The sequence below is a fragment of the Cheilinus undulatus genome, linkage group 16, assembly GCF_018320785.1.
Source record: "Cheilinus undulatus linkage group 16, ASM1832078v1, whole genome shotgun sequence".
Lineage (NCBI taxonomy): Eukaryota > Metazoa > Chordata > Actinopteri > Labriformes > Labridae > Cheilinus > Cheilinus undulatus.
In genome coordinates, this window is record NC_054880.1 from 14,544,698 (window position 1) to 14,569,370 (window position 24,673).

Sequence of the window (24,673 nt, forward strand, 5' to 3'; positions counted from 1 at the left end):
ATTACAAACTTTATTAGTTCTTTTTATTTTCTAAAGATGTTTTACTTTTACTTTTAACTTTTGGTGTCCTAACCCTAATCAGTTCTGACAGCAGTGGTCTTCAGAGCAGGCATCTGAGAGAGGTGGTCTGCAGCCAGAGTGCCTTTTGCCACTTTTAATGAATAAATCAACAAAAATCTATTTAAAAAAAAAAATCATAATTTTTTTTTTTTTTTTTTATATAGTATTTCTTTTTTTCTTATCCTATCCTGCATTAAGAATGTGTTTTGGATGACATAGTTTGATGGAAATTGTTAAAAAGCTTAACATTTAAAGGATATTTGGAAAGCTTCTTGATTTATGTAAAATTGTAATTCACTGTCTAAATTGTGATGGTTTGTACAGATGGTGGGGCTTAAATATTTTTTGAAATGTACATTTATATGCCTGTAAATTTATTTCTTTTTAACTCAGGGAGACTAGCTGAGTTCTAAGGTCAGCTAAAAGGGGTCCTAATCAATTAGGCAAACAAACAAATGCAAGTTTATTTGAAAAAAAAAAGAAAGAAAACTACAGGAAGGAATTAGCAATTCTGGTCAACTTATTTTGTGTATTTTAGTATGAGTATTTATGGGACTTTAGCTGGCAGCTTCAAGTGGACACTCAAGGAACTGCATTTTTTCATATTTGTAGGCTTTTTTGGGCCCTTAAAAAAAAAAATAATAGTCAAGTCATGGCCCTTGTATGCATGCAGCTCTCCAGCAGGGTCCCTGAGCAGCAGCAGCATCACAGCTGTAACCCTGAACTGAACACTGAACCCAGGACTTCAGAGACAGTTGTGTGACCCCAAGCGCCCAACAAACCACACCTCTGTTCCCCCCTCACCCCATCTGTTCTGCATGTCCCCCACAGACCAGACCTCACCACTGCTGCTTCACTTTGTTTAACCGGGACGAGATACTCAACACAATCACTGCTTCCCAGGGACCCGCACGTACACGTGTCACCTGCTCCCATACATCACTCAATCTTTACCTGCCGTATGTCCCTCTCTCTCCTCCCATCTCATTACCCTCCTGTGTCAAGCCCCCACCTAGCTCCCCCCTCCTCCTCCTCCTCCTCCTCAGCCCCCTCTCCCCTATTCTCTCCCTCTATCTGACACTCAGCGGGGCCGCTCTCCATCTCTCCCCGTGCCTGCAGGCAAACATATGCTGCTCTTCCCGTCAGATTCCGGTGTGTTTGAGAGAGGAGGGATTGTTTAATGTTTATTAATCACCTGTCTGTGCAGCAGAGAGGAGACGGCGATGATAGAGCCACACACACAGCTCGTCTAACTCTCTCCCATCTCCGACACACGCACACACCGCCTGTCTCACTTCACACATTTAGATGTGTTATTACCAGCTTGGCCTGGTTTCTCCGTTTACAGCTGTGTAGAAGTCTGCTCTCTTACTGTAACACTCTGTCAACACAGTCAAAATATATGGTTTCATATTAGAAAGCTGCTACATATCAAACTGAAACCCTACAACAGGTCTGTTTTATCATTTAAAGACAATTTCACCGACAAATGCAAGAAAATTAAAGATGTTACATTACTGCACACTGTCGACAAATCCTCCATCTATAAACCCCATTAACAAAACATCAAAACTACGGTGAGAGCCATTATCCACAAATGGAGAAAATTTGGAACAGTGGTAAACTTCCTAGGAGAGGTCGGCCTACCAATATTACTCCAAGAGCACATCGACGACTCATCCAGGAGGTCACAAAAGAACCCAGAACATCTAAAGACCTGTAGACCTCACTTGACTCAGTTAAGGTCAGAGTTCATGACTCAACAATATGAAAGAGGGCTAAAACGGCATCCATGGGAGAGTTCCCAGGCTTAAACCACTGCTGACCAAAAAGAACACAAAGGCTCATCTTAAATTTGCTAAAAAAAAACATGATGATCCTCAACGCTTTGGGGAAAATATTCTGTTGACTGACAAGACAAAAGTTTAACTTTTGGAGGGGTTTGCCCCGTTACATCTGGAGTTAAACTAACAGCATTTTATAAAAAGATCGTACCAACACTCAAACATGGTGGTGGTAGTGTGATGGTCTGGGGCTGCTTTGCTGCTTCAGGACCTGGATGGCTTGCCATAATTGATGGAACCACAAATTCTGCTCTCTACCAGAAAATCCTGAATGCACGCTTGCATGGCAAAACTAGTTATTTGGTTTCAGGGGCAATTCTTTTTCACGTAGAGCCAGGTAGGTTTGGATGACATTTTTCCCCCTTAATAAATGAAATCCTCATTCAAAATCAGCATTTTGTATTTACTCATCTTTTTGTTATGTTAAAATTTGATGATGATCTGAAACATTAAAGTGTGATACATCTGCAAAAAAATAAAATAAAACTTTCCATCGCATGGTATGCTGTCTCTGTGCTATTACCAGTTTAAAAAGTTTGTTTCAATAGTGTCTCGAAATAAATCCTGTCTGGATTTATTGCACCACATATTTTTTGACAATGAAAAACAAGCAATGTGTCCTCACTCAGCATGTCTACATTTTTGCAGGGATTTAATGCTTAAAAATAAGTTTTAATATGCGCCTGCCTGTCAAGGAAAAAACTTAAGGAACTTTATTTCATTCTCTATTTCTAACTTTTTTCCAATTATTACAAAAGCTTTATTTTGATTTTAAACTTTGTTCACCTCAGAAATGCTTGCATAAGTGAAGCCCTTAAGTAATGAAAGATATTGACCTTGAGTGAAGATGAACAGCAAGAAAACACACAAACACTGGTGTTTATCTGCATCTTTAGCTTGTTGACCTTCCTGCTGGTGGAATAAATATCTGATAATGCAGCTTACATAAAATAAACCACTTTCCCAGGTAGGACTGTGGCTCAAATTTATTTAAATTCAGGGTGTGCTGTGCATCGGTTGGCCATGAAATAAACAGAGGCTCTAGAGTACAATACTTTAAAAATACATTTCTCTCCTGAAGCGGTGTGATTTGTTTTTGAAGAGCAGGCAGAGGTACACAGACTGAATCACCAACAAACACCTGTACATCACCTGATTCATTCGTTCTGCTGCTGATGCTGCACACTCTCTGTGCAGGTTATGATTATTCATTTACTGACACCGTGGCTGAGGTGTTGATGCAGCTCCATGGTGATGTTTTAGGATGTCATTTTGACATGTTTTAATTAGCTTCAAGGAGAAGAGGCTATTTTTAATTTCAGGGTATCAAATTTGATTTTAGCTTTAGAGTGAGAATACAGCGACCTTTACTCGATCTTATAGAAATAGTGATACAAAAATATATTATCAGATTATGTGAGCTACATTTTAAGAGCCCTAAATAAAAAAAAACAAAACAAAACAAACTTAATTTAACATGTTTTTCTAAATAAGAAATATTTCGAAGGAGTTTGGTCGTTCAGGGAATAAACAAAATTTCGTGAAAACAGATAAAGTAACACTTTACGTGCATGCGTGTTTTGTTCCACGTGTACAAGCATGAGCGAGTGTGTACATTACGCACACTCGCTGAGTACAAGTGCAAAAGTACACAGCCAGGAGGCTGTTCTCTTTCCATGTGCAGATGAGCAGACGAGAGAGCAACGAGAAAGCACCACAGGGACAAAGAGCTCGTATCTCAACTGTGTGTCACTTTTTATTGGAACAGAAAGAGCAAGGAGGTCAACGGTACAAAAAAAAAAAAGAGAGAGAAAGAATCGAGGGCGTGAGGGGTTTGTAGTCAAGCAGTGAGCGGTCACTTGGCGCCAGAGGTGAGCTTCTCCAGGTCATGGATGCCCTCCTTGTCAATCAAACGGACATTGAAGGAGGGGAGGTTGAGGATGAAGCGCTTGTTCAGCTGGAGGAGGGAGAAGGAGACGAAGCAGAGGGAGACGTTAGAATTAATCCACAGAAATAAAGAATAAAGAGAAATTAAAAAGAGGAACAGTGACTATTTAGACCAAATATAATAGCATTAAATGTAATGTTTTAGATGCTTCTTTCTAAAGTCTGCATCCACAACAGCTATGATTTTTTTAACAGTCTATTTTTTGTCTTCTGGCATGATTATGAATAGCAAGACAGCTAAAACAAAAAGTTATGAATGGTATCTGGACGATGGGTCGAGGCTGTCAGTGCTGCTACCAACTCTCTGCTTTCACTGTGGGCAGATTCCAATAACCTCAATAAATCAATAAATAAAACAATGGTGATGAAAACTTTTATTTTTCATTGAATTTCTGCTGTCTGGTGAAGAACAGCAGCTCTCCTCTCGGCTCCTCCTGGAGGTCAGGATTGTTGAGGGCCCAACTACAGAACCGCTCATGCCACTTCTCAAAGTTCAAAAGTCAACTTTTTGTCAATTCTGCCACTTAGAGGGACACGCAGAGGATCGAAATGTTTCTCTGAGACCTCTGTGCAGGCAGACGAGCATTTAAACTAATAAGAAGGCTTTAAAAGTGCTAGAATGTCACTTCTCCTCAAGCTTCTTCGATTGTCGCCCTCAGAGATGAACAATTGAATATCACTAGAAAAGAGAAGTTACTAAAGAACACATTATACTTTTGCGGTAGAATTAGCCCATTTTCAGCAACTACTTTTCTTTCTTAGAAATTCACTTGTCTCACATATTTTTACTTTAAAATAGTAAATTAAAGGCAAGGTGAACATTTAAAAAATGTGTAAAAAGTTTGGCTGATTCCTGCATGGAGAAGGACAAAAATCAAGGCACCAATGAAGAACAAAAACTGGACATTTAACCTTTCATAGACGACTCCTCCATCCAAAGATGCTGCTCACTTTAAAAAATCAAATGTTAGACTTTTAAGGCCTCTGGAAGACCCAAAGAAAGAAAATAAATACTATCTTTACAACATTTATCATAGGTGCTTTCTGGATTTCATGATCCAATGCCTTTGATTTACGTCACGCAACAAGCCTCACATTATCATAAATGTGTAGTATTTTTAAATGCATATATGATCCATGCGGTTATGCCTGCTAACAAAACTATCAATTTGATCAAATTTAAGAGCTTTCACATCTACATCAATCCTTTTGCTCCTTATCAATCAAAGCTGAAGACTTTTTTTTGTTTTAAGTATTTTATTTGGCTTATTGAATGAAATTAACATATGAATAGACAAAAATATGAATCAAAACTTTCAAGACACTTTATAGTCGAATTTTTAAAATCTGATTTAAGAACCCAGCAAAAGTGAAGCATAAAAATACATCATATTTGAATTTTCAAATTTTGCCATTTTATTTTAGCGGAAAATAAACACTTGTCATGTTTTTCTGAAATTCCTGTATGTTTTCCAACTTTTGATCAGGTTGGCTCTCTCTAACCAGGATGTAAAATTTGCCTTGAACCCGCCCCTTGTCGGCATGATTTTCAGTCACAGACCCAGCGCTCTGATGTTAAGCTACCAGCTAAACAGACAGGCATGTGTGGTACATACGTAGGTGAAATAGCTGCATGACTGAGCTTTGTGTGAGCTTTGTGTTACAGAGATCCTCTCTCAAAGTTTCTGTGAGTTCTCACAGTTTTCATGTACGCTTTATACACTGCCTGGCCCAAAAAAAAGTTGCCACCTGGATTTAACTAAGGAAATAGGTACGAGCCTCCTATTGGATAATTACTGCATGGGCGATTATCTTTCAGCTGGCAACAAGTTATTTAACCCCAGCTGATGCAATGAGTAACTTCTCATTTTTAAACACTGGATTTTTTCTACCCTAATGGCACGGGCATATTCCAAGATGACAACGCCAGGATTCATCAGGCTCAAATTGTGAAAGAGTGGTTCAGGGAGCATGAGACATCATTTTCACACATGGATTGGCCACCACAGAGTCCAGACCTTAACCCCATTGAGAATCTTTGGGATGTGCTGTAGAAGACTTTGCGCAGTGGTCAGACTCTCCAATCAACAATATTAAAATTAATGCAACACTGGATGGAAATAAATCTTGTGACATTGCAGAAGCTTATCGAAACAATGCCACAGCGAATGCGTGCTGTAATCAAAGCTAAAGGTGGTCCAACGAAATATTAGAGTGTGTGACCTTTTTTTGGTGGCGACTATTTTTTTTTTGGCCAGGCAGTGTATTTGGTCGTTGTGATGGAGCAGCAAACTCTGTCTCTCATTTCTTATTTACTTCTAATACTTTATCTATTTAGTAATAAGAGCAAAACAACTTCTACCAATTTAGATGAATCTAATTCTATTAAAAGGCTTCATGTGAGGGAAAATTTCTCTATCAACAGAGACCATCCACTTTTTTGTCATCTTTGGTTCCAGACCTAAATTTCAACAATTAAATCTTCCACTGACATTTTATAAAATCCTTTTATCAACATTTTTAATCCAGGAATGAAAACAACCGGCTACCGGGATACTTTGACTATAAAACATTTCATTCAGTGTGAAAACGAGATTGGAAAACAGAGGAAAAGAACAAGCCTGAACTACACATCCCACAATCCACTGCAATTTGGTCAATTCATTGGGAATGGAACCTAATTACGATTTCCACAGACCTTCTTTCAACATTTAAACTGATTTGTAGTGTTTACATAGTTAAAAATAACATTAAAGTGTATTGTTTAATTAACATGAAGTATAATACTGTTTGTGTAAATTTCATATTGTGAAAATATGACCATGTCTAAATAATCCCCCATTATTTTCTATGGACACACCCACACAGGTGGTGGCCAGGCTGGATGCACCAGTCCTATATTCTCAGAGGCTGGCTGCTGAGTAGCAGCTCTGTTTGAGAGCACAGGCGAAGAAATTTAGCACCCTGTTCTGTTTGAGGTGTAGAATAAAGGAGGAGACCTCAGCTGCTGGTGAATAACCACTGCTCTGGTATCAAGAACTTGACCCAGCGAAGGCTGGTGGGGAGTTTGATGGGTGACGCATTGCCGGTGCGTGCTAGGGGCATCACTTAAGGGGTGACGCTGCGGGGCCGATGTGTTTTGGGGTTTATAGTTGTCATCAGAAGCGACTGCTGAAGTTTGTAGCATGGTGAAACCATGATAACAGCAATCAGAGATGACGCTGTAACACTATAGGATTGTGGGTAGTATAGTGTAGATGAGGCTGATACATGAACTTTGGTCTTCTACAAGTGCAAGTTTGGCAAGTTTACCTTTTACTGCTACGACATTATGGCCAACAATCAAATCCACAACAGAGAAAATGTGCAGGATTTTAACTTCTGGAACCAGACTGATGAGCATCACTTCAACATTTCATGCCACTAATTGATCAGATGACAATAATTAACATTTTACACTTTAGTAATAGGAAAACTTGTTGAACTTACCTCCTCAATGCACTTCTTCAGCAGATCTATGGCTTCTTCTCGGGTCAGATCTTAAACAGAATAAAAAGTCAGAATATTTTCACTATAAAGCAACACACTGTTAAATACGAAATGCTTTTAGAAAGAACATTTTATCTAGCCCCCGCTTAGAATGACATCAGTATTTAGAAAGACTTAAGCACAAATAAACTCCATAGCTGCTTCTATAATCGATGTGACATCTCCAATCATTTCTCTATTTCTGTTCTGTGTCCAAGCAGTTGCTGTCATGGGATCAATAAAGAGAAACAAGCATGTATGAGGCATTTCTCTGCGCTGACCTGGTCTGTAGTGCCTGTCGAGGATGGACAGAGTGAGGAAGGCTCCGTAGCCGTGGGCAGCGAAGGGGGCCTTGGCCAGGGAAGACAGGTAGTCCATGTAGTAGAGACCGGGGCCATCTGTGTCATCGTAGCCCGCCAGCAGCAGGTTCACATGATAAGGAGTCTGAGAGGAGAGAGAGGGAGGGGAGGTTTAACATTTAGATCTAGAAGACGGATTGTAAAGGTTTAGCGAGTAAATAATGTAGAGGATAAAGTCAAGGTGTGAGTAGAATATAAAGTGAAGAGTCATTAATGAAAGGTTTGCTTTCACTTTGTGGGCTTGTTTAGGGTGAAATTGATTAAGAAAAACACATTTCTGAACATTGTGGTATTCAAACCAGCTGTAAGTCCACTTTGGAGCTGATTAAACACCAACAAATTGTTATTTAAACCTTTAAAATCTTTTTTTAAAAAGTCATCAGTGCACAGTGCAATGCAACAAAGCCTTGGAACAAAGCCTTCAGAAAAGAACAAGCAGGGCAGATGTTCAAACTACGCTACGTTTGAACTCAAGCATAGCTGGTGCAACCCACAGCAGGTAGCTAGCTGCTAGTTTAAGCCCAAAACACAACAAAGCTGTACGAAGTGTGTCCGAATGACTGCCACCATTTTTTTCTGTGTAGAATCCCACACTAGTGGTAGCCAGACACACCTGGATGCAACGTGCCATGAAGCGTTTTCTGAGCTGTTTGAGAACACAGACGAATAAATGTAGGGCCATGTTGTGTTCAAGGTCTAGAATAAGTTGGATTTCACAGCTTCAGGTGACATACCATTCCTCTTAGCAGTTTTTTTCGTGAGGAGTGGAGGCAGGCTGTGAGCCGTCTCTCAATTCTGGTATGAAGCACTTGGCCCAGCTGTGACTGGCAGGGAATTTTGGGGCTCTTCAACTATGACTTTTGGGCCCTCTGATTCAAATAAAGCTGTGCTGATTCACTTTTCTGGTCCTGCTCTGAAGCAGGTGTGATGTTGCAGTGGTATGTCATTATCCTGGGACGCCCTGCAGATGTGTTCAGGTAGCAACTGCTGCGCCAAGGAGGGCACATACAGTACCTGCCGAAATACCAACAGAAGAAGAAGAAACTTTGAAATAAAAACGATGGGTGCTTCTTCTTGTGGCAGAATAAACCACTGCGTCATCAGCTAGACACGCCCTCAAACAGGTAGCTCAGTTGTGGTGGAAAAGCAAATCCTCTGCCATGCAGAGTCAAACCGAGTAGAGCCAAGCCGTTCGATGCAATGGAAAAGCACCATTTGACTGTTGACATGCTACTGTAGGTGTGTGTTAGGGCTGCTATGATACTCAAGCCTCCATCCCACAAGTAAAATGTACACTGGCTAAGAACTGAAAAAACTGTGAATAAAATGTTTTTCCTCATTTATAGCAATAAAGTCTTGCAGTCAAAAAGAAGAAGAGTCATCTGAAGTATCCTTAGCAAAAAGGATTCCCATGTTTAAATTGGCAGAACATCTTTATTCAGCTGCTGACTGGAGAAATCCAGATTGAACCAGTGTCGAAGAGAGCCAGGTTTGTGAACATGAGTATGCTTTGTCTAGTAAACTGTCACAATACATGAATTAAACATTTATAGTTACGTCTTCTCTCCAATTAGACGTGACAACATTATAATTAGCATAATGCTTGGCTATGTTGGCGTCACTGAACGCATCTCAGCTTTGTTACCCATGCACTCCAGATCTTTCTTTTTGTTAAATATCAGGACGGACTGCCTGCCACCAACAGCGGACTTTCTACCCAGAGATGGCAGGAAAAATTCTGGGTAAAGCTTGGCTGTAAACCCTCTGTTGCGCATACAGCTCAGCAAATTTTCCTGAGTTTTTTGTCTGTGAAAATATCATTAGTGGCCTCTCTACAGTTTCATTAACAAGTTCACAGCATCTTAGCGCATAAAAAGTACAACTTCTCTCTCTCATTTTCTCCAAAACTAATTGCTCCTTACTAATTTGGTTCTAAATTTGGCAGAGAAGTGGAGTGGCATGAAGAGCGGCAACATTAGCGCAGCATAAACAGCAATGAGACAGCAGAGCGGAGTGGAGGGAGAAAGGTGTTTCTGGGTGTCACTGACAGTGTGACATCTGCTGGGAGTCAGCACCCCTGTTGCTCCCTCCATCGCACCCTCCCCTTGTTCTTCATCCCTCCCTCTCCTCCCCTCCTTCCCTCTCCCCTCCTCACCCTGTGCCCTGGAGTAGCGCCAGGGCTCATTAAAAACTTCTGAAGTCGTTTCTCTTGCCCCTTCCTCCCCTCTCATCGTCTCTTTTTTAAATTACATCTTTTACGCTCGCAGCCTCTTCTCCCTTCTCTTCCTCCGAAACACTAATTTTCGCTCTTCGCTGCTGTTCCCCCGTTTTTAAAAAATCCCTTTAAAGCAAGACATTTTTCAGGGGTTTCAAAACAACTTATGGCCTAAATTCTTGAAGAAATGCTGTAGTTTTTGATTAAAAAGCAAGAAGAAAAGGTGAAATATTGTGCTCTCAATGAGGCAAAAATGATTCATATGACACCAGGCAAGTTTCAATCCACACCTGGCCTCTCATTTTAATTTAGCTCACCTCAACTGGCTTATTTCTGACTTTTGTTCGTGTTAGCGCCGTGTTTGCCACAAGGGCAATAAGGATTGTTATGCTCCCTGTGGAGAAGGCTTTAGTGTATGTGTTAACCACAGACGTGAGAAAGAGAAACAGTGTTTATGTGAGGCGTGACTCTCAGGATGGATATCTAACTACGTGTGTGTGTTTATGCGTGTGTGCTTTAACTCCTTCGTGAGCTTGTGAACACCCCAGTGGCGTCACCCCCACCCACCACGCACCTGTCCCACTGGTTACAATGTAACAATAATACGGACTTGGCATCAAAATAACCTTCTCTTCCCATGTCACCTCAGAGGAAACCAGGCACCTTGTTAACCCGCCACCTGAACTCACACCCAGCTTCACATGCAAACAATACACACATATGTTTATTCTTTATATGTTTGTAGCCCCGCTGTGACTCTGCGCCCTCAACCAAACAACAAGAAGACCGTAGAAACAATGGCATCACCTGCCATCATCACATTACAGCAGACGTAAAACAAATCTATCAGGGATGTTTGGTATCAAATAAATCACTATGATGTGCTTGTTTTGTTAAGAGGTTTTATAGAAGATTGATAAAATGTCAGTTTAACAAAAATGTAGCTGGAAAGCTCAAAGCTTTAGCTTAGCTTAGCTCAGAACAACCACTGTGAACAGAGGAAAATTGCCAGCCTGGTTCTATTCAAAAGGAAAGCAGTAACAGCCATAAACCACACTAATTAGCTCTTGCTGTATGAAATGTGTTGGTTAAAATGTGAGGAAATGTTTAATCATACACTAAAACCATCTCAAGAGAGATTTAAGTAACTTTTACAGCCTCCAAAAACAAACAAAGATGATTCAAACCTCTTCAAAGAGAAATTTTATAACTTTGAACCTGTGGAGTTCCTCAAGGTTCAGTATTTGGACCCAAGTTATTTATATTTTATTCGACAAATATTAGTACAGTAACTGATACATAAAAAAGGTTGCTTGTTTGCGGATGACACAAATTTATATTGTGCTGGAGGGAATTGTTAAAAACAGTAAAATAGAATTAACCAAGTTAAATAAATGGTTTGCTTTAAATAAGCTAGAACTAAATGAAAGTAAAACTGAACTTTAACAATCTTGAAATTGAAATAGTTGATGAAAGGAAGTTTTTGAGAGTAATTATAGATGACTAAAATTGTCGGAAGTTTCACATAGAACATGCAAAATGGAAATTATTGACAATATTTACATTCTTCACAAAACAAAGGATTCACTGAATAAAAACTGCCTTCACTGACTGCACTGTTCACTTGTAATGCCTTATATGATATACTGTGCTGAATTTTGGGGAAATGCATACAAAAGTAATTCAGATCCAATAATGAAACTGCAGAAAAGAGCTATCAGGATGGTGAATGAAGATTGATACCATGGATCTACAAATCAGTTTTATATAGGCTCATCCACACAAACATTTCTGAACACTGTATTTTCTAAAACACCAGCAGTTATCTTTCATGTGATGAATAAGAACATCCCAGTTTGTATTCAAAACTAATTTAAACTAAGAGAGGGGACCCATAATTGAAGGGGATTGTTAATGTTTAAAACTTGCAGTGAGAACAAATCTTAAATACAGATGTGTTTCAGTTTTGGAAGTGAAGTTATGGGACAGGCCTAATGATAAACACAAATCATGTAACTGTTGATATTCAGAAAGACTTTAAAATGTAAAATAATCAAAGCTTGTGAACTGAAACTGAATGGTAGTTAAAGAGTTCTAATTAAAAGTATCATGTAACTAGTTTTTCATTGCATTGCTGATTTTCTGGGTTAATCCTCACATGGTACAGAATAGGCAAAAAGAAGCCACTGGCTTCAGCCTAGTCCTTCACCGTTACTGACTGACAAATCTGATGTAAAATGATCTTGTTTGATGCTTGCTTTGTTAACAAGTATGTGACCAAAATAAAAACATTCATTCATCCACAAATCGTCAGTGGTGACATTGTTCAATCATTAAAACAAGAAAAACTACAAAAATGGCAGAGTACATTTTCATTCGACCCATGACCAATGCTGTACAGGATAATTTAATTGAATAACCTGTCATTTCAAGACAATGATGATAACAAATTCTTACATATTTTAAAATGGAAAATAGACAGTACAGAGTTTGAAGTTTCAAACTGATGGATTTTCTCAAAATGTCTGCTGTTTAATTTTGGCCACTTGATTCGTCAGTGAAACTTAAATTCTGTCAGCAAGCTATTACGGTGCTGGTGGGGTGGTTCTGTAACTTCTAGACAAAACAGGCTTTGCTATTTCTTGCTTTTACCAGCATTAACACTAGGTTAAGCTAATCTAAGCTAACTTAAGGCTATTTAGCTCCTGCTGGTAGCTCCACTCTTAAAGAAACAATGTTAAAATTATGTCTGATGCACTTTAGCACCTATTTTCTAGTTTTCTCATTTTCGCTTCTTGTGTTCCAGCCTTAGCCGTTAGTCTAGTCTAACTGGCTTCTTTTTAACAGATGGATTGTGTGTGAACTAGTGCTGTAAAGCTGTCTGCACACCAATCTACTACCTAAGTTGCACAGTGCTGAAAGCAAGGGACTGGGGCGCTCTGTGGAAATGGTATTGACTCTATTGTCCCTGTTGAAAGTTGTTGTGCAGTCAGATAAACTTTAAAACGACCATTTTAAGCTGTAAACCAAACAGCTGCATAACGTTGCTTTAAGCCCTAGACACATATGCATAACTATTGAAAACTTCATCAAATGTTCCAAGTGCTGCTTGTTTCAGAAAAAAATTAAAAACAAGCATTTTTTTTCTCCTGCCAAATTCCTTAAAATTTTCTGCAAAGTTAGAATGAGATTATGTGAGAATGTAGCAGCAAATGTCAGAGCATGTGGTTGGGAGGGGGCATTTACTTCCATTTGCATTAAAACATATTTTGATACTGTGATTCTGCCGAACGACACACAGCATTCATATAAAAGCAAATACTGTCATTACAGCATTATACAGTGGATTCTTTGCATTGTTCTTTTCACATCATGTCTTGCCTTCTGAGTCTCCCCTTCCAATCAACAGGGACAGTCTCCTGCTGTGAGGGACAAATCTGAACAACAGAACTGTTCAGAATTATTTCAGCAGCAGCCTGCCTGAAATTTTCTAGAAATTTTCACAAGTGCATATGTGAAACTGGCTTTTATGTACTGTTACTGATTGGTATTATATCCTCCCAGTTTAAGAGAACTAAATGAGCACTAGTCTTCTGAGAAAGTGACAGATGCAGGTTTCGAAGAAAAAAACTCTACTTGTGACACAAAATAAGGTCAGGTTTTTTAAAAAATCATCACAGACTTATCCCCAAAAACTCTCCTTTCACGTTCCAGCATCCCCTCCCTTTGTCTCCCCCTCCCTCCCCCTGTTTTTGCACCCTGCCCCGGGCCATGTTCTCTTTATTGGCATTTCTCCTCAATCTGCTGTATTAATTGTTCATCTGTGCAGGAGCAGGGGAGCTGCGTGCAATATGGCGCCAGTAATTATTTGTGCCCACTGTGTGCCCGTGCTACAAAATATCTTACAAAGCCATATGGGGCCAGCTGTAGATCAGCATCACAGCAGCGCAGAGGCTAACTGTTGCTGCTAACAGAAAAGCTAGAAAAATAAACAGATAAAACTTTATCAACTTAAACTTTCAACTTTTTTCAACAAACTGCAGAGTAAAAAATGCCTTTATCTGCAAAATCTGACAGCCGTGAGGCCTTTAGGCTTCAACGTTAAGCCCAAAAAAATCCAATGTGGTACTTTTAAACCATGTCTAAACCTCCTACCTACACACGCCTTTACTAAACCTGTCAAATCAACATCAATACAGTGTAAATTTGTATTCAGTTTGAGCTAATATTCCAGCACATCAGTCAGTCAGCTAAAACAAACAGAAGCTGAGCAGATGCTGAGTTTCTATGCCCGTAAAACTTTGCAGTTGTTGTTCTGCTTTGTGGGGAATTTCATGTGTATCATTACTGATATGCATGCAGCACAGCCGAGGCCTCAGGTGATTTTTTTTACTCTGTGTGTGTGCGTCTTTTCTGTAAAGCCTGAGTGAACGCTGCACTCCAGAGGTTAGCTGAGTTGTTTTTGTGGACGGCGGGCTGGTAAGTAGCACACAGTCATATGTGAACGGGGGTTTCACTCGCTCTGCACAGACATGCTCTGCTGACTTTAGCTAACTACACCTCCCGGAGGTCTGCAGCCACTCGGGTATGACGTCTTTCAGACTAAGGGACTCATCTGTAATTTATCCTGCAGGAATAAGGCCATCAGAATTAACAATATACCACTGATTAATTTATCAGCCAGTGGTTTTTAACCTAGGGGTCTGAACATGCCTGTGGGATCATGTGATGATTTTGGGGGGGGGTAGGGGGGTTCAGAAGATGATTTAAGGATGGTTAAAAAGAAAATGTACAAAAACAGATCATTATCTTTCCTCTTTGTCTGAGCTAAACTTTCATCTGCAATGATTTAATCAGATTAATTAAAATAAACTCAAACATATGCAGCCTGTTCCAGCAGACAAGAACAGAGAGTAGTCTTTGGGACTACGGGCGCTTTTTTTTTTTTTTAAATAAACATTTTGTTTTAGTCGATAAATGCGCTTCATCTCCACTTCACAAACCAGCTCGTGGTGTCAAAGTTTACTTATGCTAAATATGTTGCATTTCAGTGGAAATGTGCTCTTTTATAAAAGCTTTGTGGATCCAAACAGAAGAACTACACAAGTACGGTATTTCATCATTTTCACTTTTTTTTCAATGAACTTTAAAACCTGAAATCTTACAATCAAAGACATGAAGAGGACAGAAGGATTTCACTGATTTGGATAAAATCACTTAAAGCTCCTTTGACAGCTTTTGGCTGATTATGAAATCAACTAAAATAAACACTGATGCCTCTTTATGATCTACAAAAACAATAAAGATCATCAGAGACAGGATTGATAGTTTCTACACTTTAATCTTTAATGCCTAAGATGCACAATATTATTGACATACCGCTATCTTAAAAAGTCAGTTGGACGCAGGTTTAGCTCACTTACAACCAATAAATCAGCTTTAAATATTGGCCTATATGGTCTGTGAATATCCACCATATCTATGAACAAGATTACAGAGTTTAAGCAGGACCACAAGGCCCATGTCTGCTGAAATCTTTCTCTTTGTTCAACCTTAAACTTTAAAGAATGTTTTAAGGACTAAAGTTTCAGATCTTACCTATATTTATTTATAGGTATCGATAGTGGTATTGGCTAAAATAACTTTGTGATCAGCATACCAGATACAGGCAAAAATCCAATATGGTGCATCCCTTACGACTACAAAGGCTTAAGTGAAGTGATTAAAAGCATGCTGCCAAAAAAACCTGCCCTAACTTTTATGAAAGATACTCAGAGAGTGATACATCTGACTGTTAAAGCAGACATGATGAGGTTTGTCGTAACATGGATGCAGCCAGTGAAAGTTATCAGAACTGAACAACAGTTCTGTATAAGGAGAGCAAAGAACTACTCAAAGCTTTTCTTGGGGTAAAAGATGTTGTTGCTCTTTTCCTGATCTGGTTTGATAATTCACTTTATTAACTGGCTCCACTGATAGTAAAGAATCGTCTATCAACAGCTGCCTGTTGAGCCCATGTGACAGAGTTTACCCATCAGCAGTGGTTTTAACCTTCTACGTGCTCTGATTGGCCCATAATGAATGTGAGAGACAGAATCATTGTCCAGTCACCTTCCAGGTTTTTAAGGGTCTGCCCTTCCCAAACGCCATCTATGATGAGTGGATGTGAAATATATCCCATGCCATGATGTGGATGGACATGTGAAACAGTCTATCTGGCTTGTCAAGTGAATTAGTGTGTTTTAGTGCCTTTGGATATTTAGATTAATTTATCACTTTATGTTTGTAAAGCACCAATCATATCATATCATATCATATCAAGACACTTAAAAAAAAGAGCAGAGCTAGACTGAAATCCTCTAAACATCATAAATATGCCACTTTAAATTACAAGTATTTAGATCAGGTTTATTGCATGTCATTTTTTTGTATCATACCATGCTTGATGATAGCACAAGTGTTGAGAAGCTAAAGTACAATAAGTCTGATTATACATAAGTAGTTTCAAGCTGGTATTGTTTATACTTAAATTCCCAGAACCTTCAATCAAGTTTTTAATCCCTTGTTGTCAAATTTGTTCAACTTTAGTTTTTTATTGAGCCTGAAGAATCACCTTGAACACATTACCTTAAACTTCGTGAAACTTTGATACCTATTTTCTTATTTTCTGAGACTTTGTAGAGAAAAAAACATTAATTATTCATCCACATTATATCGTAGACTAGTCTATGATAGAAACTCTAAATTGTTGAATTAATCCTTTAAATCCAGTCACTTCTTCAAGGAAACTAATTATTCACTCTTTAGGACACATTATCTCCAGTTTATTGGTTTTAAAATACACTTCTAGCTGACATAAAGCGATTCAAGGTTTCTTAGATGATTTCTCTTAGTTTCACACTCAAATGGACAGCACACATTGCATACTCTACATATTCAAGATGTTCTGGGGGTTAAAAAAAAGCAGAATAAAAAAAACCTGTTTATACAACATAATTTGCAAATGTCCGTGTACTCTGGAGGTTGATGAATGTGAGAGGAGCATAGCTGCAGGAAGGTGTGGGATGCAGAGGAGAAAGTGCTATTGCTTCAGTTTCTGAGCACTCCTGAGGACGCAGCGTTCGTAAATCCTGCACTCGTAAAACCAAATTCATAACCGTGAGGCACAAAAAATAACGATACACTCGCTGCTTATGGCAAGACATGAATATAAATGTTATCCTCCACAACACGTACAACCTTGACAGAATAAAAACGATCCTGATCCTATAGGTCCCTCTGTGCGCTGGCTGCGCATTGTGTTTGTGTGTGTGTTGACTCCTACTCGTTCTCACACTCCAGTTTGTCTACTGGGCCTGCTTGCCTCCCCCCTGGGACCCCTCTTCTCCTCCCCCCTCCTCCTCTACCCCCTGTTCGATGTGTCCCACATTCCCTCCTCTGCCACACTAATTGTTTTTTGTAATTATTTTCACCCTTCTGCTATTGTGACAAGCAGCGGCTGCACTACTCTTAACAAATTAGTGCAAGAGACACAAAGTGTGGGATCAAGCAGAAGTGACTTAACAGAGCAGGTTACCACTGAATACCAGTGGCAACCTGCATATATATCAATGCTATATATGCACATTTGATGGGAATAACTGAGATGGAAGTGATCAGACACTACATGAGTGCCTATAAAAAAAATATTCACCCCATTGGATGTTTTACCCTTTTTTGACGAAGAGACTGATGTGTGACGAGTGGTAGATTTACATGATATGTCACAGTAAAATTTGAGTTTTCATTGGCCCAAAGCTGACTTATGAGGGAGTCATTGGTTTAGTATGGTTGTTTTATGGCACTGCAGTCTTTATATGTATTTATTTGCTTTTTAATAACATGGCATTACTTTCATAATTTATTTAAAATTACTTTGCGGACCCCCAGGGGTCCCTGGACCCCAGTTTGAGAATCACTGCCTTATTCGACATCAGAATAACTAGTGGGTTATCCTTATTCTTAAATAATTACGTTAATCCACTAGTTATTTTGAAAAACTAAGTAATTATTAACTATTAAACAACAGTGAACTGATGGCACCTTATAGAAACAGAGCAGTTTAGCACCATTTCAATCTAGAAAATGGGAATAAAGTTGCATGTAGAACAGGGATGGGTAACCATGCCTGTTTGTGATAAAACACATATGGTTTCAAAAATTGTAGGTCCTAGCACCTACATTTGATAATTTGCTGATTTTTCTTTGTCATATATTTAAGTAGAAGAGTTCTTAGACTGCTGTACCTTTAAAGAGAGAAAAGGGGCTATTTTAGATGTTACTTTTGCTGTTTGGAAATAAGAGAAGCATTTTTACTCCATTTTGCCATGTATTATACCTAACAATCCATTTATAATAACATAATCTAAATACATATCAACCAGTATTTTATGATCTAACTCGTTTACATCAGATAAGTGAACAGAGGTTAATAACAACTCAAAACTGTATACTCTCAGTCAGAATCCAGTGAAGTTTTCAGCATGTATGCATCTACTTCAGTTCTTGTGTGTCTATTTCTGCCTCTACTGCAAGGTCTGAAGTTTGATTTGCTCCTGGAGCTTTCTCAGGTCTCTGCAAAGCCTTAAGGACACACATAATAATTTCAAAAGGCACTGCAGTTTCTTAAGACATGTTCAGCATAAATAAACAAGCCATCTCACAAAGACACAAACATAAATTATCTGGCTACCTCGCCTGGTTGTAAATCAAAGCTTACATGGGTAATGATCGGAAAAATCTGCACCTTTAACAATTTTTTTTTTACATATTTGTTTGTTTAAATTTGTAGTTGAAGGTCAAAAACTCTGATATTCTGATGATGCATGAATAGTTAAGTTTGCAGTGGGGGGTGGGGGTGTTGCAGGATCAGGTGTTCTCGTGAAGTCTCAATGGACAAAAACCTTCATCACCACTCACAACAAGCAGACAAATGTACCTGGCTCTGTCAAAATGCATCACCTGCTTCAACTTAGATGTCTCAAGCTGATAACTAGAGAATAATTACAACTTAGACCAACTTAATCCCACTGGACCTTCAGACCGAGTCTGCATCTCTTAACACGTCATCAAGATGAGAAAAGTCTCTGTTGTGTTAAGTGATTCAATTGTATATATTAGCCAGGAATTAAAAAAAAAAAAAAAAAAAAAAACGAAAGCAGGACTTTAACACATTTTGACATGGTCAAGTAAACCTCTCTCATATGAGTGCAGGCCCTTCAATTTGAAGAGAGTGTAACTTTAACTCATGGGAATTAATTTGTGATTCTATCATCCGTTCCCTCGAGCAAAATGAGATTGCGAGAGCTAACAGAAGAATGTAATTAAGCTAAAATAGGAATTAAATGTTTTATAGGTATGTTCACTCATCACTCCATGATGAATTCGCTTAATTCAGAGAATGACCACTGGTACAGGGGATTAATTAGCTGCTGAGAAAATACACACAGATAACTAGAGTTGTAACTATGGGTGGCGGTTTTGCTCAAGCACACAGGTAAAAAAAAAAACAAAAAAGAATATTACAAACATAAAGATGGAGCACATCTAAGAATACATGATGGCAACATACTGCAGTAAAAAAAGCAACTAGATCGATTCACATTTGTGGAGGCCCCAAAGGCCATTCAGCTTATTTTCTGTGACTAATAGTGTGTGGTCTGAACATTCAAGGACAATTGCAACTGTGACATTAGTATTCGACCCTGTAAAATAAAGACATTGTACTGAATGAAAGTAGAACAAACATAACTGGTTGCCTCTAGTTTTGAACTGTATAAAGTTAACTTGAATTTGAAACACTTCACAAAAAAGTGTACTTTATCTTTAATTTGAAAAGAATAAATTGAGCTTTCATGCATGGCCTGAATCAGATACGCCCTGCTGAAAACAGATAAACATATATAATCAATTAACCCTTTGTTGGTGTTTACCAAGGAAGACAGGGCTTGACAATTGTCTGCAAATTTCACTACATAAGAGTATTTAACATTTACAGTTAGAAAGCCAGACTACATCACACTCATTAAATTCCTCAGAGAGTAGGTGAAACAAAAGCAATCATAAGACATAAATTACATGTTTCAAAACTGGGCACAGACAAGAGCTGCAGCAGTATTTATCTTGTTTAATTAAGGCCGATGGAAAACACGTCTAACCTGAATACACACCTGGAAAAACATAAATATATGTTGAAATCAAGACATGTCAGTGAGTTCTTCAGTTCTATTTTTGTCAATATACTGAGCAAGTTGAGGATTAAAAATCAACGCCACGACTGAATAATGGTGTCAAAACTCACTAAGCTTCTTTGAAGCTGTAAACATGCCCATACCGATGGGCTGTACACTGATCTGCTTCATTTCCTCAGCAAATCTGCAAGCTATCAAATTAGTGAATATCTTCTCTGAGGCGTCAGAGTTGAGCAAAGACATAAAGTTTAACTGTAATGTTTTTGTAATTTTAACTTTTTGAAGGAAATGTGCACAATTCAAACAACTATTTTGTTATGGTTATTGTCACATTACTCCTTCACTGTTCTCTGAACTAGGCATTTCCAGGGATTAAGAATACAGTTCTCTCAAAGCAACTTTTACAACCACTGCTTTATGAGAAGCTGGTGGCAGTTTAACAGACAGTAAAAGACCCCAGCATTAGATGTAAGATCAGTGCTGTCAGAGACACATGATCTCCAACAAATGCAGAAAAAAGCTAAAACAACTACATACAGTTCTCAACAAACCTACCAGCGTTGTTATGCTTTGGCTCTTTAAGCTCAGCTGTTTCTTTTTAAAACCAGTGCTGGTCAAAATGGATAAAATAACTATCTAAAGGCAAATGGTATAAGTGGTGTAGAAAATGGATGGATGTTGTGTAAACTATGAATGGTCTCCACAGGGCCTACAAAGCAGTTTGCTGGTCAGTTAATAGACACACTCCAGGATATTTGTCTTCAAAAACAGCTAAGAGTTCAAACAGCTACTTAAAGTGGATATTCAATGTATGCGTCTTCCCATGATTGGGTTGTAAAAGAGGAATAAGTATTTTGTCTGATAGTTACCCTGCTCCGAAGGTAGTCTGCAAGATTCTTTCGTGTGAAGTTTGCCGCTGCTGATGGACTGAGTTCATAACCTGAAAAAATAAAAAATACAAAATTAACATGACAGTCTAGGAAAAGAATAGGGTTGTTTTTACCACCAGACAATATTGTTGCCTGTTTTGATACCACAGCAGCAAAAACACAAGTCCTAGGCACCCAAAATAGGGAAATTTCCTGTTTTCCGTGATCAACAAGAGAACTTAACTCCTGCACACTAATGAATTGTACAAATACATTAGCAGAAGGAGGACTGAAACAAACCTGTAGATGTCTTTGCGTATTATCAGGGGCATGGGAAATAAATCTGTTGAAACATTACCAAAGCCCACACCTTTTGGGAAGAATAAGGGGTGGATGTGGTGAATAAATATAGCCTAAGAAACCATCTGGGCAGGTAGTAGGGTTGCCACAAGCCCCTGGTCATGCTGTGGATGTCCAAGGGCCCGAAAACTGCCAGCAATCTCTGGACATATTACCAGGGGTGAAAAGGCCTGGACAAATGAGATGCCATTAAGCTCGACTTTGGCTGCAGAGCGACACACGTGTGTCGACGTGTATCGAGCTCTACTCTGGCCCCCTCTCCTCCCTCTCCAGCCCCGGGTTGTAGCATATCGGGCCCTGTGATGAATCCTTAGTGCTCGACATGCCTATAATGTACACACATGGCTGTATTTGTGCAATTTAGACAGTTTACAGGAGTTAATGGATTTACTCTTCTCTCAAGTGCCTTTCTTGAGGCTGTATTGTTTTACACACATTGTATTAACATTTTAAAGTAAAGGCCGAGGCTTCAGAGAAACAGGAAGAAGGGTTTGATCCAACAAGCCTATTTTCTTACCATTCCTCATTTTGTAGAGCTGAACATTTTTCTGGATATACTCCGCAAACTGTACTGTGTCTCCAGCTTCTCCAACACACAGGAGCAAGATCTTCTCACTGAGCTTGAACATCTTATCATAGTCTGAAAAACAAAGAGCATTTTATCTGTATTACCACCAAGCTAGATGAAAATTACAAAAAAACCTGACAACTTAAATCATATACATTTACAGATTAAAATATCCAAAAAGGTGTGACACTCTGGCTTATCACACCCAGCGTTTTCACAAAACACATAAGGGGTTGGCCGATTAATGGCCTGATTGATTATTTAGGCCGATATTTGGCATTAGGCCAATTATCTGAATCAGCATTTTCTTGTCCTGATCAATTATAAGATTAATTAATGAAAAGGTCCACTACTTTGTTTTCACTGCAAAGTGTGTCTCCCACTCTGGCTTCATTTATATTCCCCACAGTCTCAACAACTGTCCAATCTGATTCACTTAAGCCTGGGTGTCACTGACACAGTGAGTGTATGGCATCAATTCCTGTTTTCCAGCTTCTTACAGTGGTGATTTGTGCCTTTTCTCTTGCTGATAAAGCTAGGCTGAATTGTTTAATTTGCTTCATTTCTTTGATCAAGCAATTTTACTTTTGCCACATTAAGTACATTTGTATAATAAATGCATATTGGTTCCAGAGGTGGAAAAGTACCAGACTATTGTACCCAAGTAAAAGTAGAGTAAGTGTGGTTAAATTTACCTAATTAGAGTTAAAAGTACTCATCTATCTACTCAAGTAAAATTAAAAAGTAAGTCATTTAAAGGTGACTCAAAATACGGAGGAATAAGAAGCTACTTTTTGAAACCCAAGGGGATTACACAGTAAAATACAATTTTTACTTAATGTGCAATAACTACAAGAAACTAGAATGGCCGTCTGAGGCAGCAGACCCACGCCTAAGCCGAGGAACTCACGCTCCCATTGATTACTATGGTGTTCAAAATTGGAAGTCAGAGAAAAACCGAACAGGTGCGCGGATCATCACCAAACTCTAATCGATTCTTTCTTGTCACTATCCCAATATTCCCTGAGAGTTTGGTGAAGATCCGACTTTCCGCTCTCGAGGTATCTTGTACACATACAAACAAACAAAGATACAGAACCCTTTACATGACCCCCTGCTGATTTCATCGGCGTGGGTAAATATAGATTTCCAACAAGGTTGTTTATTTTTCGGTGTGATTTAACCAAAAGTAAAACACAACAGCTGATTTGAGAGGAAAAGTGGCATCATGCACTTGCAATGTGCTACTGACTGTCATGTGTTGTGAGAGCCAAATGAATGGGCATTTTCTTGCTGTTGGACCTCCTCATTTTGGCATTCAGTGTTTCCATTTTTACTCAGTACTTGCATCTTTTTGAAATGTAATGAAGTAGAATACTTCTCCAAAAATATGGTTAAGTAAAGGCAGTGATTTTAAAAAGCACTCAAAAAGAACAAGTGCATAAAACTACTCAACTATACTCATTTGAGTAAATCTAATTAGTTACTTTCCTCCCATTGGTTCCAAATATCGTAATCAGTACCGATACCACTAATACTTGTGTTGTATTGGCATTTGCCCTGAAAAAACAATATCAGTAAAGCTCTAAAACATCCACTGTTAAGCATTTTTTAACTACATGCTTTAAAAAAAGAAAATGTTTCAAATGACTCTTGTAAAGAAGAAAACAAAACTGAAGTTCCAACCTTTTCCTAACATAAAATGATCAGAAATAGATAAAATGTATGTCCCAGTCTTTCACATATACCTGTTGACACGTATCATCAGTGTTTTTGCTTGTCACCTTGTCTTTTGACCATTTTTAAAATGAACCACTAAAGGCCGAAATCTTAATCAAAGTTATCCCAAAGGTTTGGACTGATGTGAAAGCCCCACACAGACACAACATTGCCTTAAATGTTTCAATACTAGAAACAAACAAACAGATGCCTGTCCCCTAAATAGTTGGTCTAAGCGGCATTATGCAGATGTACAGTAGTGAGCATCATGAAATCAGCTACTTTCACTTTCACTGACAGGAAACCTGTTTAGGCAGATCATGCTAACCTTGCTAACTTGAATAAAACATGTTAAGATATTTATTTAACCCAAAAAGCAACGTAACGGTGGCGTTTTATAGTCTGTTTAGGGCCATATACATTGAAATAATCGGAGGAAACAAAAATATTAGTTATAATAGGACGGTTAAATCGCTATCGGCTCCAATACCTAATCACTGCTACATATGCTAACTCATGTTACATTCATACTTTGTGGTCAAATTGCAGTTATGACAGAAGTTACGCTAAGCTATAATTTCACTGCACTACAGCAAACTTTAAAGTACTTCTTCTGACTTGAAAACACGGAGTTAACTTAAAAAAAATCAACTATGAAAACAGGTCTTTTAACAGGTGTAGCTAATCAACCGGCTGAATGGCTAACTGCTAAGCTAACGCGTTGTCATACCATGTTTCATCTGAATGATGCTGCTGGCTGCCACATTATCAGCGGCGACGAGGACGAAATCAGGTCCCTGTATCCCGATTAAATATTCCATTCTGTATGACAGCTATGAAGTTGGAAAAACAAACAATTTTATGAATTAGCAGGCGTCCCTTAGCCTCGTCTGAGCAGATTACACAGCAAAAGTTTGCGATTGGTGTCGCGGAATGGTGTCGTCACCGGAAAACACCGAGTCGTCGTATCTGTGC

General features: G+C 38.7%; 1 protein-coding gene across 1 annotated transcript; it reads right to left on the reverse strand.

Moving 5' to 3' along the window:
- Positions 1–3,635: 3,635 nt before the first annotated feature.
- On the reverse strand, positions 3,636–24,647 carry psmb2 (proteasome 20S subunit beta 2). The gene is made up of 6 exons (XM_041809939.1): positions 24,429–24,647; positions 21,929–22,051; positions 21,052–21,122; positions 7,661–7,823; positions 7,341–7,390; positions 3,636–3,861 (listed from the first exon to the last, which is right to left on the reverse strand). The coding sequence occupies exons 1-6, from the start codon at positions 24,517–24,519 to the stop codon at positions 3,760–3,762; spliced, it is 600 nt and encodes a 199-aa protein (XP_041665873.1). The 5' UTR covers positions 24,520–24,647; the 3' UTR covers positions 3,636–3,759.
- Positions 24,648–24,673: the final 26 nt, after the last annotated feature.